The sequence below is a fragment of the Camelina sativa genome, chromosome 19 (genome assembly GCF_000633955.1).
Source record: "Camelina sativa cultivar DH55 chromosome 19, Cs, whole genome shotgun sequence".
Classification (NCBI taxonomy): Eukaryota; Viridiplantae; Streptophyta; class Magnoliopsida; order Brassicales; family Brassicaceae; genus Camelina; species Camelina sativa.
Window position 1 is genome coordinate 2,122,014 of NC_025703.1, and position 16,197 is coordinate 2,138,210.

The 16,197-nt window shown below is 37.8% G+C and overlaps 6 protein-coding genes and 1 pseudogene across 8 annotated transcripts; 2 read left to right on the forward strand and 5 right to left on the reverse strand.

Annotated features, from left to right (window-relative positions):
- Positions 497–1,123, forward strand: LOC104767337 (putative B3 domain-containing protein At1g78640). Its single transcript, XM_010491375.1, has one exon. The coding sequence runs from the start codon at positions 497–499 to the stop codon at positions 1,121–1,123; it is 627 nt and encodes a 208-aa protein (XP_010489677.1).
- Positions 1,664–2,748, reverse strand: LOC104764218. 3 transcript variants are annotated; one of them, XM_019241090.1, is made up of 3 exons: positions 2,617–2,694; positions 2,053–2,246; positions 1,664–1,948 (listed from the first exon to the last, which is right to left on the reverse strand). In XM_019241090.1, exons 2-3 carry the CDS (start codon positions 2,230–2,232, stop codon positions 1,850–1,852), a joined length of 279 nt encoding a protein of 92 aa, XP_019096635.1. In that variant the 5' UTR covers positions 2,233–2,246; positions 2,617–2,694; the 3' UTR covers positions 1,664–1,849. The 3 variants fall into 3 exon arrangements, with proteins under 3 accessions (XP_019096635.1, XP_019096634.1, XP_010486012.1); XM_019241089.1 differs by lacking the exon at positions 2,617–2,694 and adding an exon at positions 2,360–2,432; XM_010487710.2 differs by having other exon boundaries at positions 1,666–1,948; positions 2,651–2,748.
- Positions 4,715–7,017, reverse strand: LOC104764219 (serine/threonine-protein phosphatase PP1 isozyme 9-like). The gene is made up of 5 exons (XM_010487711.2): positions 7,003–7,017; positions 6,458–6,663; positions 5,575–6,134; positions 5,281–5,460; positions 4,715–5,120 (listed from the first exon to the last, which is right to left on the reverse strand). The coding sequence occupies exons 2-5, from the start codon at positions 6,648–6,650 to the stop codon at positions 5,097–5,099; spliced, it is 957 nt and encodes a 318-aa protein (XP_010486013.1). The 5' UTR covers positions 6,651–6,663; positions 7,003–7,017; the 3' UTR covers positions 4,715–5,096.
- Positions 8,321–9,797, forward strand: LOC104764222 (60S ribosomal protein L18-3). The gene is made up of 5 exons (XM_010487712.2): positions 8,321–8,408; positions 8,636–8,725; positions 8,822–8,950; positions 9,177–9,359; positions 9,452–9,797. The coding sequence occupies exons 1-5, from the start codon at positions 8,406–8,408 to the stop codon at positions 9,608–9,610; spliced, it is 564 nt and encodes a 187-aa protein (XP_010486014.1). The 5' UTR covers positions 8,321–8,405; the 3' UTR covers positions 9,611–9,797.
- Positions 9,951–11,773, reverse strand: LOC104764221 (annotated as a pseudogene).
- Positions 12,554–14,012, reverse strand: LOC104764223 (bifunctional epoxide hydrolase 2-like). Its single transcript, XM_010487713.2, has 3 exons — positions 13,382–14,012; positions 12,999–13,249; positions 12,554–12,930 (listed from the first exon to the last, which is right to left on the reverse strand). Exons 1-3 carry the CDS (start codon positions 13,856–13,858, stop codon positions 12,663–12,665), a joined length of 996 nt encoding a protein of 331 aa, XP_010486015.1. The 5' UTR covers positions 13,859–14,012; the 3' UTR covers positions 12,554–12,662.
- LOC104767340 (probable pectinesterase/pectinesterase inhibitor 21) lies at positions 14,730–16,120 on the reverse strand. Its single transcript, XM_019240779.1, has 2 exons — positions 15,576–16,120; positions 14,730–15,459 (listed from the first exon to the last, which is right to left on the reverse strand). Exons 1-2 carry the CDS (start codon positions 16,118–16,120, stop codon positions 15,000–15,002), a joined length of 1,005 nt encoding a protein of 334 aa, XP_019096324.1. The 3' UTR covers positions 14,730–14,999.

Below are 16,197 nucleotides of genomic sequence, written 5' to 3' on the forward strand. Positions count from 1 at the left end.
AGGTATTTGAAGTACTTGACAAAGAAGTACTTGAAGAAGCACAATGTGAGAGATTGGCTCAGAGTGATTGCAGCGAACAAGGACCGTAATCTCTATGAGTTGAGGTACTTCAACATTGCTGAGAACGAGGGAGAGGAGGAAGACTAAAAACCCAGTTTGGTTTAGAAGTATACTCTATTCCATGTTTCTGCTTTTTGGTTTCTACTCGGTACTGAATACAATTTGTCTTTGCCCTTCTGTCTTTTTTTGTCAGATGTTATTTAGTTTTGTTCAAGTTAACTCTCGTTGGTTATCTTATCTTTACTTTGAGCTCGTATGGATAATCTTTTTAAAAAATTCGGTAAGCATGCAATGATTCAGTTATGTTGTATTATTCGACTAGAAATTGTTTTCCTTCACAAATTGGGAAAATAATTAACAGCGATCTCCGACTCTGATTAGGATTGTGAAGTTCGTATATGTCTATATAAACAAATTCTCGAAAGTAACATTCCCTATGGTGCCTTGTGGTATAAGAAGCGAAGGATTGGTAATGAACACACAAGATGATACACCTCCATCGTCTCCAACAACGTCACGTCTTCTCGATCTCTTTCCTTGCGAAAGTGTAGTTGTTCTTGATCTCTTTCCTTGCCAAGGTGGAGAGTTTGCATGTAGGGTTCCTCCATCTGTCACAAGAAACGAAACAGGAGTTAGCCTCGCATACTTCAGAAACATGCCAGGGGTAGAGAGAGATATAATGAATGCAACAGAGTTAACTCTCTCGATAGAAGCAGATATATGGAAAATCAAGAAAACACTCACCACGAGCGACGTCGGTAGTCAGACACGGCTTCTTATTCCAAAGGAACCTGCGAATGAGCATATTCTGAAATACCTGACAGAAGAAGAGATCAAATTAGTGGAAGACGAAGGCCATCAGGGGCTAAAAATCACCGTGTTCGATAGTAAAGACAGAACTACGCGTCAGCTGTGTTTCAAGAGATGGACTTCAGCTGGAAGCTATGTATTGAATAACAATTGGAACAAGGATTTTGTTCAAAGAAAGAAACTGAAAGCAGGCGAGACGATTGGACTCTTTTGGAATCCTTATGCTTCAAGGCTCCACCTTCGCGTGCTTTGAATAGTTAGAATCAATTGATTAGATATTATGGCTTTGGTTTTTTTCTTTTTGTCATAGTTAATTCTCTTGGCAATTATTTACATTTGATTCTATTGACATACCAAATTTTCAGAAAGTGTTTACTCTTAAGTACTCTTTAAACAACTTTGATTCATTGTTTGGTGAAACAAAACTTGTCTGCAACACAATAGAAAAGCAAAACAAATATATATGTGTTCGTTCTAATCAGTTTATGTTCAACTTTACCTAAACCATAAACCTACTACTACTATGGCCTATCTAAGACACACACAGACACGAGATTGTCAATCCTTTTCGGAATCTTTGATCTTGAAAAACAAATCTCTGGAAGATGTCACAGAAAAAGGAACGTGCTTTATCATCAAAACACCTTTCAACATGCAACGAACTGCAAGATGAGATCTCAAAACTTAAAAACGAACTTGAGCTTCATCAAGAAACAGAGCCTGAGCCTAACCATATGAAACGCTTTGAGCTGAAGCAAGTGAGTTTCTCCTCTCATTTGAGATTTAGAATTAATAGATTCATAACACACTCTTTGGCACTCAACTAAAAACAATGTTTTTGACTTTTGATTTGTTATCGTAAAAATAAATTGTACTCTTCAATTTATTTACTGTAATAAATTAAATGGGTATATCCCATAAACAATAAACGAAACATACCAAACCAACAACATGTTATAGCTTGATTCTATCAGTTTCTCTACTGATCCGAGACTGTTGTCTGAAGAGGCAAAAAACTCTCTACTCCTTTAGCCTCAGCTTCATGCTTCTCTGCAACAGCCCTTGATAATCCAAACATCTGAAGAAAAAAAAATCAATCACAAGCTACTGTAAGCCAAATCACAAATAGTGTCTCTCTCAGTAATCAAGATCTATAATGTGTTTAGTAAAAGAATGAAGAACCTTCTTGATGGTCTTGTTGAAACAGTTCTTGTGATCATCCATAGAAGCATTGATGAATTCATCGATGTGATCCTTAACGTCTTCTATGAAGCTGGCATCATCTTTTGCCATCTTTCTACATGAAGACGTGGCCGGTTTTGGCGGCGGGTTCTCAGCTTGAGTTTTCTGCTGCGTCTCCATTGAATGTTATGTTCCTAAAACGAAAACATGTAGTAGATGTAGGCTCTTCAGAATCAAGATGGGAATCAAAACGTAGAATTCAAACCAATGAAACGATCAGCGATTTAAAAACACGAACCAAACAAACCTAGATAGGCTTTTGATACTCTAATGAAAGATAAGCTCTTCAGAATCAAGATGGAATCAAACGTAGACTTCAAACCCAATCATTCAAAAACACACAGGAGATAACCCAATTAGGCTTTTGATACTCTAATGAAAGATAAGCTCTCAAACCATTCTGTGATACTCTAATCACAGAATTGAAAATCAATCAAAGGAACTAGAGATATAAAGTATGCGATTATATGCAGTATTGATAACACACGGATCAAGACAAAATACCAGAGATTTAGAAACGGGAGGATAAGGAACTCACCGACGAGACTAGCGGCGGCGACGGAAGAGAGTATGTGTCTTCTTGGCTTTGAGGGATCCTCTCTGCTCGCTAAAACGTTTGCAATTGTTAGATTACCACAATACCCCTAATGTTCTTCTACACAGACTACTAGACAAAAAAGGTTATTTACGGAAATTAACCGAATTGTTATCCTTTGTAAATTGATGTCGATGAACCGGAGGATAATGGTGCGCAGCTTTTAATTTTGGTTTGTGAATTTCACAGACCGAAAAATCTACAAGATCAAAAAACTAAACCGAAATTGAATTGTAAACCGGATTGGAACGCTTCCTATGACTTAAAACCAAAAAGCCTCTTGACTACTATAAAAACTCGAGAAGGAAGAGAGGGAGAATCAGTTTTAAAGAGAAAAAAAACGAAGAAACTTGAGAGCATTCGTAGAGAGAGAGAGAGAGAGAGATTAGCTGAGAAAGATGGGAAGAAATATAACGAATTTGGTGTTTCTGGTGTTGTTGTTACGTCTCTTCATCTCCTCTTCCTCTGGTGAGTATCAAATACTTTCGGCTCTACCCTCTCCATTTTGATCTTTCTTGTTCACTTTCGCTAATGGTTTTGGAAACTTTCACTGCAAGTTTTGATCTTTTGGTTCTTTTGGATCATATTGGATTCGTTCTGATGCATAGAAACCGTTCCTTATTGATTCTTGTGATCTGTTCTACTTGAAAGTTTCCACTTTTGTTTTCGATTGTTATTGATTCTTGCGATCTGTTCTACTTGAAAGTTTCGATATTTGTTATCGATTGTACTATTTTGATTCGTTCTGATGCATAGAAACCCCTTTCAAATTGATTCTTGCGATCATCTACTTGAAAGTTTCGATTTTTTTTTGTTGCCGACTGTACAATCTTGTTTCGTTCTGATACATATAGATTCCTCTTTGAGATTGGAGTTTTGCGATCATCTTTCTACTAAAAACTTTTCCATGTTTCAGTTGTGATATGTTCTTTCAGATTGGATTTTGTATTGTACAATGTGTTGTTGAAATTGAGTGTTTTGTTCTTTAGGTGAAGCAGTTAAACCAAATGAGAATGGAGTATCACCGCCATACCAGTCAGATCCTCAGTCTGCTTATCTTCCGTTGAAGTATCTAGACCTGTGGAAACTGTTCTGTTGGAAGACTGGTTGCTCTGCTTCAACCATGCAGTCAGCTTCATTAGCTTCCAAAAGCCTGGCTACTTTTGGTGAAGCTACTCAAGATTGCTTGGATTTGTTTGAGCTGTTGGAACTTTCAGTCTGTCACCCAAAGTTTGGTATTCAATCAGGGCCTTCACGCATCTGTGCCTCCTTCTGTAACAGTGTCTTTGAAGCTTGCTCAGACGCTTACTTTACTAGTAATGGCAGTAATCAGGTAATAACCGGTGTTTGTGAATTCTTGAGATAGAAAACTATTGAGAATTCAGATTTTTTTGTGAGAGAGATCCTGTTATGTGTCAGGTCATGGTCCCGTGTGGAGCAAAAGAAGATGTCACCTGCGGAAAAGCTTCCGAATTGGAGTCTAATGGCACAGCGTTCTGCTATGCAATGGGCTTCGCTGTTCAAACAGCTGCTCATTCCGCAGAAGAACCTTGTTACGGAAGCAGTGCAATATTAGAGCTGATTATAAAGTCTTCTGGTCAGATGATGATCTTTTTGCGCCTAACATATCTTGGACTAATGCTCTTACTAAGGTTTTGCCTCTTTCTCTCTCTCTCAAATCGTTCAGTTCCCCTTTTAAAAGTTTTTAAACCGATTGATGTTTGATTGAATCTTGCTTTTGAATGTTATAACTCAGGTGGGATTTCCGGCGGGACAGGCTAGCTAGAAACCAGAGGGATGCGCAAGTATAGGGAGAAGAGGTTTTCAAAGAGGAAATATTTTTTTGAGTTCCTAAGCAATTTAACCAGTAAGACAATCTCTGTAAAAAGCACTGCTATAGTTGGGTGAAAAAAAAAGAAACCCCAAGAAATACTCGGTAAATCGAAAGGTTACTGTACAGAAGAATCAGAAAAAGTAAAAGAGCCAAACCTTGAAAGTCAAATTCAATATGGAAAAAAAAAGATTAAGAAATGTGGGAATTTGATGATACAAGAAAATTAAATGCAAAAAGAGGAGAGGCCACTCTAAGTTAAACTAAGATGTAAAAAAAAAAAAGTAACCGAAACAAGAAAGACAAATAGAACAGACCAAAAGGAGATGATGACAAATCTCCAGAAGCAGAAAAGAGATGTTTCTGCAACTATACACAGAATATTTTGGATTAACAACCTTTGTTTTTTTTTCTTTCTCTCTCTCTTGTTTTTTTCTACAGATGCTTCTTCTTCTTTGATGACTAAGTAAAGTAGCCTTTTGAGGTTCTCCTCTCCATTGCAGTTTACCTACATCTGAAGAAATGCACCGAGCCTAGCCTGATAAGCTTTATTGAGTTTCAAGACTTCCCAATTTTTGGTACCTGATTAAAAAAAACGAGAAAATATAGATAGTGGAATGTGTTAATTTTTGACTTTGAAGTTACCAAAAGAACAAAACTTGTCATGAGACTCAACAAGTCCAAAAGGCATAGTCCTGTTGGATTCAGATTTGTTGGTTTATTGTTGGTCTTTTAAACGAACCTTCTTGAGAGGATTACTAGTAGAAGCTGGAGCCGGTTTCAGAATCTCAAAGGAGCAAACGAGAGATTGATCCACGCTCAATAATGCACCGGCATTGTCAAACTCTCCACCATAGTTTGGAGCTGAGAATATTGTGACTAATCTCCGTTTTGCGAAAAACTCATACCCATCTTCCACTACCTGCAAACTCATCCCTTGCAAGTCAATATCTTCTTGAGAGGTTCTCATAAAACTAATATCAGGCATTTCTAGAGAAGTGGTTCTAAAATTTAGTCTCTAGGGAAGTCTGTTTACCTGATGGCCTCTGCAAATGAGATCAAGATCATTCTTATCCAAAAAGTCAGCGACAACATCGGCTCCAAACGTGCAGGAGATACCTCGGTCGCTATCAGTCCATCCTTCATTCTTCTGATCAGGATCAGACCAAAGTAAATCACAAAGAAGACCATTGTCAGGAATCTCAGTAGGCCTTTGAATCTCCCGGATCTGCCCCAGGTTTTCCAATTCCGGTGACAAGCCACCATGCATACACAGTATCTTCTCGTCAATGAGAGCAGCTACAGGCAAACAGTTGAAGCAGTCGGTGAATATCTTCCAAAGACGTACATTAAACCTCCGTTTGCATTCGTCATAGAAACCGTAAATCCTGTTGATCTTAGCGTCTTCATGGTTGCCTCTCAAGAGAAAAATCTTGGATGGATAACGGATTTTGTAAGCCAAGAGTAAACAAATGGTTTCAAGACTTTGCTTGCCTCTATCAACATAATCTCCGAGGAAGAGATAGTTTGCAGATGGAGGATAGCCTCCATATTCGAATAGCCTCAGAAGGTCTTGGTACTGTCCATGGATATCCCCTGCTTAGAAATCAAAATGAAAAAAACCATAAGTACCTCAAAGAAGAAAGCATCAGCAGGTTTTTAGGAAACATAAATGCAAAAATCAATAAAAATCAAAACTTTCTAGAGTTTCATATGCATATGATGAAGCCCTCAATCTTCAAACACAAGACATTAAGAAAGGAACCCTAAATCAATCAATCTCTCATCTTAGGTGAGAAATTAATCATCTTTTTAACACCAATCGTGTAAAACGAATCAAACCCAAATCATCAAAACTAAAAAAAGCCAAAACTTTTTTTTCATCATCATCATAGAAAGAGAGAGAGAGAGGGAGAGACCGCAGATGCGAATGGGGGCATGAAGCTCGAGAAGATTAGGCTGAGAGAGGAAGATTTGACGGGCGTTAACGCAGAGTTGACGGATCTCGATCTCGGAAAGCTGAACCTGTTTGCCTCCTTTACCTTCCAACAATCTCCTAATGATATCATCCAACACACCCATCTCCATCATCCCTTCCGTACTCGTCATCATATTTCTTCTTCCTCTGATCCAAATTAACACAAAAAAAGGGGTTTGCGCCAAATCAGGCCAGAACCAATGGGTAAAAAGGATTAATTAGAGGAGACGATCGGAAAAACACAAGCTTTTTTTTTTTGTTTTTGTTTGTTTCTGTATTGGATTTTTTCCCGAGAAAATGAGGAAAGAAACGAGAGAGGTCAAACAAAGGAGGAAGGAAACCAAAAGAAGAAGAATAAATCTTGATTAGTCTTCAAACTTAAGAGGAGGATGAAAACTGGATGGAGATCAAATGTGCAAGTTTAGAATATTACAAAAAAAAAAAAAAAAAAGTATTTATTTTAAAGAAAACAGATGGTTCAGATACCTCTCCTCCTCTTCTCTCTTCTCTCTCCTTTGCTGCCAAGATTTTTTTTAGATTTTTTTTATATTTCTCTGAGGTTTTTTAATGGCTAGATTACATTGATTTTTAGAGAATGAGGTCGGTAAAAAAATTATGTAATTGGGCATAATTAGTCATGGAATTAACAAGTTGAGCTTTTTTATACTACAGCAAAAAAAAATAAGTCGACTACCTTTATTATAGTATAAGATATAATTCAATAAAGAAATGTTACTTGAAGCAGATATTATAATAATGGGCATTATATAGGTAATCTAGTAGTTTAGCAGTTTCTAATTTTGTTTAGAATTAGCTACTACATGTTACATGATGTAAAAGGGATCCAATGAACTACAAAAAAAAATGATTGGATAAAGAAAAGAAAATAAGCATTACTGCAAAATGATTTGGTTTTGTCCAAACAACTTAAAAAAAAATAAGATTATAAAGAAAATGTTGTCAAATCTCAAAATAGAAAAAGGAAGAACAAGTGTAATTAGTGAAACCTTCTAAGGCAAGAATATGGGATGGATTTGAGGGTAGTGGGACGGACGGTGATGGGAAGAAGAGGATGATCCACTCCAGCCTAATTAAAGAATGAGACGTGTATGATTCTCATTGGAACTAGTCAAAGTAAAACTAGTCTCCTCTACATTTAATTACACACACACAGAGAAATATTTATTCAGGTTAATTTGTTGTCGGGNTGTTGGTCGGGGGGGGGGGGGAGAAAGAGAAACCGCGTCTTTTGAAAAGTTCGGTTCTATGGTTATATAAAAGCACATTTGTACGTCTGTATGTGTGTGTATACATACGTGTGGGAGTAATACTTTAATGTGTTCCATTCCACCATGCTAATTAAATAAAACAAACACTGTTTAGAAAAAATTGATACTCTCTTTTTTCTTCTTTTTTTGCCACTCATAGTTAAAACTTATGATTGCTTATGAGTTATGAATCATAAGTTCTGATTAGTAATACTTTGTAGGTTGGTTACAAATTAACAAGTATACTACACCTAATACGTGGTTTATTTCTAATCCTAAGCAAAAGAAAAGACTTTTGTTGTTGTCAAGATGGCATAAATAATTTTATTGTATAAAAATCTTGTAAAAGTTACCTATTGTAAAAAAAATATTAGAGAGGAGCTCGTAAAAAAAAAAAAAAAATGAATGGGCCTCTACATTACATAATTTTAAGTCCAAACTACTATTGGGCTTCCAATATCATGTTAAAGAACAAAGTGAACTATAAAGCCCATATAGCGGAGGAAGGAAAAGAACCCTAAAAATCGAGATGGTGATATAAAAACCCTAGCGTCAGTATTTGAGTATCCTTTTGTTTCTTGTACAAGGTCGGCGGTTCCTGCACCACAACCCTGGACGACAATGGTACACTCTTGCTTGCTTCCCTCTGTCTTTTCAATCTCCGTTTCGCTTTTGTCTTGTGTTTCAGTAGTAATGTTTTCGAGAGATTCATGTCATTTGAAGTAGTTCGATAGTAGATTTGGGATGTAGATTAGGTTAGAGTGTGAATGATCATTTCTCTTAGATTTTTAGTAAATTGAATGTTGCTTACAAGGTTGATTCTGATATTGATTGGGTTTGTGTTTTTGTAGGGTATCGATTTGATCGCTGGAGGTAAGTCTAAGAAGACCAGAAGGACAGCTCCTAAGTCTGATGATGTCTACCTCAAGCTTACTGTCAAGGTTAGTTATTTTAAAAGAGATGTCTTTTTTTTGGGGTGAGTCGTGAGGAATATCAAATTGACGAGATTTGGACTTTTTGTTTGTGAAATTTTGCAGCTTTACAGGTTTCTGGTAAGGAGAACAGAGAGCAAGTTCAATGCTGTGATTTTGAAGAGGCTTTTCATGAGCAAAGTCAACAAGGCTCCTCTTTCTCTATCTAGGCTTGTGGAGTTCATGTCTGGCAAGGTTACATTTCTTTGAATCCCTCTTCTCTTTGTTTGTGCTGGAATTAGTTTGATCTGTTCCATTTCTTAAGAATCAGTTTCTGATTTGGGAAAATAAAGTGCTTACTGTTATTAAGAACGTAGTCTGCAACATAGATTTGTTTAGTGTTCTGTTTAATGTCTCTTGTCTAGACCATATTGTTTATGCTATGAGTTTTTTGAATGTGCTTGGTGTTCTGATATTATAGGAAGATAAGATTGCCGTCTTGGTTGGAACTGTAACTGATGATTTGAGGGTGCACGAGATTCCAGCAATGAAAGTTACTGCCTTGAGGTTCACAGAGAGAGCTAGGGCTCGCATTGAGAAAGCTGGTGGTGAATGTTTAACCTTTGACCAGCTCGCTCTCAGAGCTCCACTGGGCCAGAACACGGTAATTCTCTTGAACCTACCTTCTCTTCTCCATTTTCATCTTAATACGTACAAGATTAAGTAAACTGATGTTTGGGTCTTCTTATGTTAAAGATTCTTCTTAGGGGACCTAAGAACTCACGTGAAGCAGTCAAGCATTTCGGTCTTGCTCCTGGTGTGCCACACAGTGATACTAAGCCATATGTTAGGCACAAGGGAAGGAAGTTCGAGAAGGCCAGAGGAAAGAGGAAGAGTCGTGGATTCAAGGTTTAAGAAAGTTGTTCCCACCATCGAACTTGATCTTGGAGTATTGTTGGTTCTTGATCGCTTTTGTTATCGGATTTTGTTAGAGAATTCTGCTTTTTTATTTTTTTTTTGCCTATTTCGGACATGTTTCTAATCTTGTTTCTACTGGATTCATCGTGTGCTATGTTAAACTTAATCTATGATCTTTTGTCTATAGTCTCAACATCACTAGAAGTCTAGAACCAAATTAAATGTTTCAACATTGCTACCTCACTAGGAATGTTCTTGCTGTTTAGGATTATTTCCCGTCATGTATTCTTTCACTTGGATATTTCTGTTGTATTGGTTTGCTTGCGAGGCATTGTGAAATCTACAATTCTCTGCTCTTACTACATTCATTAGACTTTGAGATCAAATTGATTCTCCATCAGTCGCTACATGACTCCGTGTGTAACATTGTCATTGATCTTCGTAATGCCAAATCTTGTTCATATTCTTGAAACAACACACGCAAGAACCAAGACTGTGGAGAGACGACATAACAGAAGCAAAAAAAGAACCTTAAAAGCTTTTGTTTTTGTTCTGAAGTTTGGTGAAGAAGTCATTGATGTGAGCAGTGACTTCTTGAGGTTTCTCTTGGTTGACGAAGTGACCAGCATCTTCAATTACCACAATCTCTTTAAGATTTGGAACAGCTGCAGCAAATCCACCACCGTGAATGTACTCTTTCATCCCTGGTGTGGTGTACACCATGTCGAAGTCACCAGTAATGAACTTCACCGGAACTTGAATCTTAGCTCCGGTCCATGGAGCAGTGAGCTCCCAATTCCTGATATTAACACCAATAACAAATTAACACAAACCTTATAAGTACGCATTCATATATTAAGAACTTACAGATCAATGGCTCTGTAGAAGTTCAATCCACCAGTAAATCCTGTCTTGTCGAATTTGGAGGCGTAGAAATCAAGATCCTCCTTCGAAAACCATGTAGGGAATTCAATGATTTCACAAATAGGGTTAGGGTTTTCTCCAAAGGGAATATTCTTAGGTAAAATAGGCGGACCGAGTGACCTCCCTGTGAAGATGTTCCTCAGAAGGCTTCTTAGATCTGCACTCGCAAACTGTCCATCAATCTTCCCCGGTTCCTGCAAATTCAATTTGTTTAAAAACACTGAAACTAAGATTTGGACACAATCAAACAATGTCATTTTTATTGGTCGATGTGAATTATTTTATTAGTACAGCCGGTTGATATAATTAAAGAATAACATAAAAGATTTATAGATAAAAAAAATGAATAACCTGAAATCTACAAACGTAGTAATCATCTCCAAACAGAGCCCTTAACCATTGAACAGGCTTGACACTAGGGTTTCTTGGTATATACGGCACACTCAAACAGACAAAGCCCTTAATCTTTTCCGGTCGAACAGACAAAGAAACCATCCGATAATGGCTCCGCAATCATGGCCGACCAGAAACACCTTCTCTTGATCTCCAGCAACACTGTCCAGAAGAGCCACGAGGTCACCAACGAAATTAAGACACGTGTACTCGGAGAAAGACTCCGGCGAATCAGAGTCTCCATAGCCTCGGAGGTCTGGAGCTACAGTACGGTAACCTAGAGATGATAACCCACTAATCTGATGACGCCACGTGTACCAGAGTTCAGGGAATCCATGGAGGAGAAGCACTACGGGACCATCTTTGGGACCTTTCTCAGCAATGTGCATTGTTATGCCATTGACACTCACCATTCTATGATCGATTCCTTCCATTTCTACTTCTCTTTGTTGGAATGTGTTTTTACTTTCTAAGCTGTGTGTGTGATGGAGAGTCAATATGGGTTGTGATAATATAAATACAGAATCCAAAGGGACAACTTTTAGTATTGAAACAATACGATATTTACTCTGTTCGCCTGGACAGAGGAACTTCTTACCTATCTTTTTAAATAGCAGGATTACTAGTTTTAAATGGTAACATAAGTTTGTTGGAAACTAGCATCTAAATAGATAAAAATACTATATATACAGTACTTCTACCAAACACATTATTTTTTTAAAATATATTTTTTTCAATCCATACACTTATTCGAAAGACATGTAACACAACATTTACTTTTATTTATCTGAAAAACTACACAAAACATGGATGTATGTATATTGTTATGCTTCTCAAAAGAAGAGTCTTCCCCAATAATTGGTGAAATAATGATTTTTGCAAATCTCCCAACAAATTAGTAATAAAGCATACTATAATTCAGAGAGTTAAAGAAATATATGGTTGTAAGAGTGTTGAAAAATATTGTGGTTGTAATATAAGATAGAAAAATATCTCAAGGAGTATATAATAAACAAAAAATAATAAAAAAATTAGAGGACTGAATTAAATATTGTATGTGGTTTTTAGAGAGTTGAATTATATTGTGGTTGTAATGTAAGATAGAAAAATATCTCAAATAGTATGTTTGACGAATAATCATTAGGAGGTGGAGGAGAAGTAAATTGCAGACTAGCAAAATCTCTTCATAGAGGTGGTTGCGATTGTGACATTGTGTGCTTATTACACATTGAGCTTTATTATGCATGCTAAACTTAATTTATGATCTTTGTTGACCAAAAAAAGAAATTTATGATCTTATGCCTAAAGTCTCAACATCAGAAGTCTAGATGCACATCCCACATTGGTGGGATAAATAAATAATCAATGCCATATAAAGTACTAATGGTCTCCCAAACTCATAAGCTAGCTTTTGTGGTAGGCTTGGTTTAAGGTCCAATATGGACTAAAGTGGTATTAAAGTGTATCAACTGCTACATCACCAAGAATGTTCTTGCTGGTTAGGATTATTTGTTTCATTGGTTTGCTTGCGAGTTGCGAGTCATTGTAAATTAAAATCTACAATTCTCTGTTCTTACTAAATTCTCAATCAGTCAGTAGAAGGTTCCGTGTGTAACATTGTCATTGAGCTTCGTAATGCCAAATCTTATTCATAATCTTGTAGTTGGAAGAACAACACATGCAAAAAAACAAATTGATTGGAAATACAACATAACAGAAGCAAACAAGAACCCTAAAAGCTTTTGTTGTTGTTCTGAAGTTTGGTGAAGAAGTCATTGATGTGAGCAGTGACCTCTTGAGGTTTCTCTTGGTTGACGAAGTGACCAGCATCTTCAATTACCACTATCTCCTGAAGATTTGGAACAGCTGCAGCAAAGCCACCACCGTGAACGTACTCTTTAATCCCTGGCGTGGTGTAAACCATATCGAAGTCACCGGTCATGAACTTTACCGGAACCTGAATCTTAGCTCCGGTCCATGGAGCAGTGAGCTCCCAATTCCTGATATCAACACCAATAACAAATTAACACAAACCTTATAAGTACGGATTCATATATTAAGAACTTACAGATCCATGGCTCTGTAGTAGTTCAATGCACCGGTAAATCCTGTCTTGTCGAATTTGGAGGCGTAGAAATCAAGGTCCTCCTTAGAAAACCATTTAGGCAATTCAATGTTTTCGTAATTAGGTTTAGGGTTTTCTCCAAAGGGATCATTCTTAGGTAAAATAGACGGACCGAGTGTCCTCCCTGTGAAGATGTTCCTCAGAAATCTTCTTGGATCTGCCCTCGCAATCTCTTCTTCAATCTTCCCCGCTTCCTGCAAAGTGTTTAAACAAATTTATGAAACTAAAACTGGCCACGCTCAAACAATGTCATCTGAATGATTTACTTGATCAGTGCAGTCGGTTGGTTAAAGAAAAACATAAAAAGAAAGATCAGAATGCAAAACCTGAAATCTACAAATGTAGTAGTTTTCTCCAAACACAGCCTTAAACCCTTGAATAGGCTTGACATTAGGGTTTCTTGGTTTATACGGCACACTCAGACAAACGAAGCCCTTAATCTTCTCCGGTCGAAATAAACAGAGGAACCATCCGATAATGGCTCCCCAATCATGACCGACTAGAAACACCTTCTCTTGATCTCCAGCAACACTGTCCAGAAGAGCCACAAGGTCACCAACGACGTTAAGACAAGTGTACTCGGAGAAAGACTTCGGCGAATCAGAGTCTCCGTAGCCTCGGAGGTCTGGAGCTACAGCACGGTAACCTAGAGATGATAACCCAGTAATCTGGTGACGCCATGTGTACCAGAGATCAGGGAATCCATGAAGGAGAAGCACCACGGGACCATCTATGGGACCTTTCTCGGCAATATGCATGGTTATGCCATTGACACTCACCATTTTATGATCGATTCCTTCCATTTCTCCTTCTCTTTGTTTTGTTGTAATGTGTTTTTACTTTCTCAGCTGTGTTTGATATGGTTGTGATGATATAAATAGAGAATACAAAGGGAAAGAAGTCTTAGTATTTACTTCTGTTTGCCTTTACAGAGGAACTTCTTACCTGTCTTTCTAGATAGCATGAATACTAGTTTTAATTGGTATCACAAGTTGGTGCAAAATAATTAACACTAATATAAAACACATATTTGAAAGACAAATAACACAATTGTCAACAGCTAGCATTAAATATTATTTGTCCGAAAAAACTACACAAAGACATGGATGCAGACTAGTAATGTAGAGCTTCTCAAAAGAAGTGTTTTTTTCCTAATTGGTGAAGACGAATAACCATTAAGAGGTGAAGGAGAAGTAAATGCAGACTAGTACTAAAATTATAGAGTTGGTTACGATTGTTTGCATGCATATATGCCTTGGGGTTGGAGATGAACTGAATGCACAAAGTAAATGAAATAGTTAGTTGTAACTACTTCTGTTCCTCGAAATAAAATCATCTTTTTCACTGTTATGGCTCTTTTTGTTTTGCTTTTTCTCCGGTTAAGCATGGATTTGTTTTCTATTCATGTGTTGTTGTCCCCATCATAAATATTTGGAGGTGTGCTAATATCATATGGTGAAATAATTAATTTATTGAAGACATCTTTATTAGTATGAAAATACAAGTGATCAATGCGGATATTAATTAACATTTTCGTAAGATTATATCACTCAGTTTTAGGATATGTAAATTGAACACTTTTTAAATTAGAAAAACTTCATGAAACAGAGAATTACCTAGTAACGGTGAAATAGTTATTTTGTTCTAAAACAGAGTATTAATTTCGTATAGTGGATGAAACATAAAAGTTCTTTGGAACAGTTCGCGCGTACTAATTTCTACATAATAATGAGTTTACAAGATGCACTAGTTTAATTATAATATAGATTTATAAACAACATTTTTAATATACTGGGATATTAAACATGAGTTTACAAAGCTAAACATTAATCTCAACAATTTGGAAGACTTGTAACCCTGAAGGTTGTGCAAACTTTTTAATCTTTCAGGTTTTCTTGAAATAGATTAAGGCAAAACACATTATATGACATCTTAATCACTTTTTTAGGTAGACTGTGATACCATCGAAATAGAGCTTTCCGTTGAAGACATCATAACTGAAATTTCCGGGGAAGCTGCTGGAGAAATGTTGCCAGCGCCAGGGCGCTCTGCTGAACCCATCATAACTGAACTTTCAGGAGAAGTTGCTGGAGAACCTGCTGGAGAAATTGAGCCAGCGCGAGAGCTATCTTTTGAAACTATCTCAAGTGAACTTTCAGGGGAAGCTGCTGGAGAAATTGAGCCAGTGCGAGAGCTCTCTTTTGAAACTATCTCAACTGAACTTTCAGGGGAAGCTGCTGGAGAAATCGATCCAGTTCCACTTGTATCTCCGAAGGAGGAAAAACCTGGAGCATCTGAGCCGCTAGGGGTTGTGGTTGCGGCTGCCGGGTCTGCAGCCAAAAGGCCTGGAGTGTACGGAACACCTTTGCCTGGAACCCAAATATCNCCTTCGCATCGGAATAGGCTGCAGCAGCTTGCAAAAGCTTACGGCCACGCTGGTCTACCCACGAAGGGATTCCTTCGGACAAAAGCCTGCGGCTGTTAAGGCTTGGAATCTGCATTTGGCCCACGAAGTTGGACAATTCGCTGATGATCGCTAGACCGTTGTGTGTCAACTCGATTGCGGTCTTCAACGCTTTCTTCATTGTCTCTCCTGCGTTCCCTTTAGTGTCTTGAAACCCTTCAAGACAAGTCTCCTCGTGGCTGATGGCAGCGCTGAGCCAAATCCTCATGTTGATCAAAGCTTCGTCGAGCTTGTGGAACTCAAATTTCCCAAGCTCCTCAAAAGAGTTACTAAGCTCGCCCAATGCGTAATCCATCAGCTCCTTGCACTGGTCAAGGGCCATCCTTGTCCTAGGATCCTTCTGAAGCTCCATCATCGTCTGAGACTTCTTAGCTGCGTCGGTGATCTGCTTCATCGTAGCTTTAAACGCAGTCTTAACCAACTCAATAGGGTCGCTGGTGTTGTTCCCGTTCTTGATCAGAGTGTCTTCACAAGTCTTCTTGTAATCAGTCGGTGCACAAACATCCTTGACGGCCTTGACGGAAGACGTTATCTCTCCGTTACCATCAGAGTCATCGCCGCCCTTGTTGAGGCTGACGCCAACGGTAACGGCGACAACCATCGAGATCAGAAGAACAGAGGAGATGGTGATGACAATAAACCTTTTCTTCCTCTTGGAATCATCGTTGTACCCGTACG

Coding starts and splice junctions, on each gene's coding strand:
- LOC104764219 (XM_010487711.2), bottom strand. CDS start 6,650: ATGATGACGAGTACGGAAGGGATGATGGAGATGGGTGTGTTGGATGAT. Junction 5,461..5,574: donor TCATTTGCAGAGGCCATCAG/GTAAACAGACTT, acceptor ATGAGTTTGCAG/GTAGTGGAAGATGGGTATGA. Junction 5,121..5,280: donor CTAGTAATCCTCTCAAGAAG/GTTCGTTTAAAA, acceptor TTTTTTAATCAG/GTACCAAAAATTGGGAAGTC.
- LOC104764218 (XM_019241090.1), bottom strand. CDS start 2,232: ATGGAGACGCAGCAGAAAACTCAAGCTGAGAACCCGCCGCCAAAACCG. Junction 1,949..2,052: donor TCAACAAGACCATCAAGAAG/GTTCTTCATTCT, acceptor TTTTTTCTTCAG/ATGTTTGGATTATCAAGGGC.
- LOC104764223 (XM_010487713.2), bottom strand. CDS start 13,858: ATGGAAGGAATCGATCATAAAATGGTGAGTGTCAATGGCATAACCATG. Junction 13,250..13,381: donor ACTACATTTGTAGATTTCAG/GTTTTGCATTCT, acceptor AACACTTTGCAG/GAAGCGGGGAAGATTGAAGA. Junction 12,931..12,998: donor TACTACAGAGCCATGGATCT/GTAAGTTCTTAA, acceptor TGTTGATATCAG/GAATTGGGAGCTCACTGCTC.
- LOC104767337 (XM_010491375.1), top strand. CDS start 497: ATGGTGCCTTGTGGTATAAGAAGCGAAGGATTGGTAATGAACACACAA.
- LOC104764222 (XM_010487712.2), top strand. Junction 8,726..8,821: donor ACCTCAAGCTTACTGTCAAG/GTTAGTTATTTT, acceptor GAAATTTTGCAG/CTTTACAGGTTTCTGGTAAG. Junction 8,951..9,176: donor TGGAGTTCATGTCTGGCAAG/GTTACATTTCTT, acceptor CTGATATTATAG/GAAGATAAGATTGCCGTCTT.